This window comes from Eimeria tenella, genomic scaffold (assembly GCF_000499545.2).
Source record: "Eimeria tenella Houghton genomic scaffold, Eth_scaff3531, whole genome shotgun sequence".
In the NCBI taxonomy this organism is placed as follows: Eukaryota; Apicomplexa; class Conoidasida; order Eucoccidiorida; family Eimeriidae; genus Eimeria; species Eimeria tenella.
This window is the reverse complement of record NW_013544482.1, coordinates 1-2,194: the sequence shown is the minus strand read 5'-3', so window position 1 is coordinate 2,194 and position 2,194 is coordinate 1. Positions and strand designations below refer to the sequence as shown.

The 2,194-nt window shown below is 53.6% G+C and overlaps 1 protein-coding gene across 1 annotated transcript; it reads right to left on the bottom strand.

The window, feature by feature from the left end:
• Nucleotides 1-178: 178 nt before the first annotated feature.
• On the bottom strand, nucleotides 179-1,973 carry ETH_00039145 (ABC transporter, putative; the record flags this gene model as incomplete). Its single annotated transcript, XM_013379553.1, has 6 exons — nucleotides 179-305; nucleotides 516-673; nucleotides 819-903; nucleotides 1,124-1,228; nucleotides 1,409-1,548; nucleotides 1,752-1,973. Coding segments are annotated over 6 exons (837 nt in total), but the record flags the coding sequence as incomplete, so codon positions are not given.
• Between the last annotated feature and the right edge of the window lie 221 nt (nucleotides 1,974-2,194).

Below are 2,194 nucleotides of genomic sequence, written 5' to 3'. Positions count from 1 at the left end.
CACGCAAACCCTAAACCCTAAACCCTAAACCCTAAACCCTAAACCCTAAACCCTAAACCCCGGGCTCCGCGGCAGCACCCGGCAAGGCTAGCGCGGCTGCAGAAAGGGACTCGTGGGGGGAAGCGCAGGTGCGTAACTACGGCTTAGGGTTTAGGGTTTGCGGGCTAGGGTTTAGAGTTTAGGGTTTAGGGTTTGGGACTTGCCCTGGCTCGCCCTCAAAGACTATAACTCGGTCTGCAAGATAAGTCGCCATTATGAAGTCGTGTTCAACTACAAACGCCGTTTTCTTTGCATGCAAAATAAACCTGAACATTACAAACCCTAAACCCTAAACCCTAAACCCTAAACCCTCAAACCCAAAGCACCGCGAGTCTGTGAGTGCTCTCTCGATAACCCCAACACCCTGCACCCGCCTCCTCCACCTAAACCCTAAACCCCAAACCCCAACCCCAAACCCTAAACCCTAAACCCTAAACCCCAACCCAAACCCTAAACCCTAAACCCTAAACCCTGACCGTTTGATGACTTTGCTGGCTGCAATTCTTTGTTCGGAGTCGAGGTAAGCTGAGGGTTCATCAATTAAATAAATGTCTGCGGGTTTTCCCAATGCCACAATAAGAGCCACTCTTTGAAGTTCTCCCCCCGAGAGAAGTTGCACGGGCTGGTCCATGACCTGCGAGGGTTTGCAAACGCTCTTTTAGGGTTTAGGGTTTAGGGTTTGCGCCGCGGCCAACGGGGGCAGCGGCTCGCGTCCGTGCGCAGTCACGAAAAAATTTCGCTCAGAAACAACAAATTAGGGTTTAGGGTTTAGGGTTTACTTGGTCCAGGTCGAGAGGCCGCACGACGTCGGTTTGGAACTGCGGGTGATTAAACGCGTCGCGAATCTTTGCGTAAAACAACTCCCTGAAAACAAACCCTAAATCCTAAATCCTAAACCCTAAACCCTAAACCCCAAACCCTAAACCCTGGACCCAGTGCGCAACAGCAGCAGGTATTGCCCAACGCATCCGCACAGCACCCTCGTAGCCGTGCGCTCCCGCCGCCAAACCCTAAACCCAAAACCCCAAACCCCAAATCCTAAACCCTAAACCCTAAACCCTAAACCCTAAACCCTAACGCGCACTTCACTGTGCCCTGGAACTTGGCAGTGACAATTTGGGGTTTGTAAGAAACTGCAAAACTCGGCAGCGCCTCTGAGTTGTCTGGCGACAGCAGGCCGGCGAGCATTCTGCAACACAAACCCTAAACCCTAAACCCTAAACCCTAAACCCTCGTCGCTGACCCCGATCCCTGCACGTCGGCTGCGAAGCCTCGCTCGCCGCCCCACGCCGCCCTCACCCCCACCAACCTAAACCCCAAACACTAAACCCCAAACCCCAAACCCTAAACCCTAAACCCTAAACCCTACCTGATGAAGGTTGACTTTCCCGTGCCGTTCTGGCCCAGCATAACCACTATTTCAGAGTCTGAAAAACTCCCTTTTTCAACATTGAGTTTAAAAGTCCCGAGGGTTTTCGTCAACGCGGGGTATTCGTAGAAGTGCAGCCGCTGCACCCAAACCCTAAACCCTAAACCCTAAACCCGTCGCCCAAAGCCCGCGAACCCGACCCCAGCCCCTCCAGTCACCCACCAAACCCTAAACCCCAAACCCTAAACCCCAAACCCTAAACCCTAAACCCCAAACCCCAAACCCCAAACCCTAAACCCCAAACCCGAACCGCAAACCCTAAACCCTAAACCCTAAACCCTGCCTGCGCCTCCTCGAGGAGGAGGTCCTGGTCGACGGCGAGTTTGAAGTTGAGGGTTTCTTGGCGAAAACGGAGGTTTTCAGTTGGAATAAAACCATCTAAAAAGTGGTTTAAACCCTCGCGAACAGAAAAGGGACTTGTGACAACTCCGTAGGCCCCCGGCTTTCCCCACAAACAACAAATGAAGTCCGACAGGTAGTCCACCACCGACAAGTCGTGCTCCACCTACGCAAACCCTAAACCCTAAACCCTAAACCCTACACGCTGCAGGTGCGGAAGCCGAAGGAACACGCGGCGGCTCCGCGAACGGCTGTTTTGGGAAAACCCTCGTACGCCCCAAACGCTTACTTCTAACCCACCAAACCCTAAACCCTAAACCCTAAACCCTAAACCCTCCCAAACCCTCCCAAACCCTCCCACCCTCCCCCCCTCCCCCTCCCCTCCCC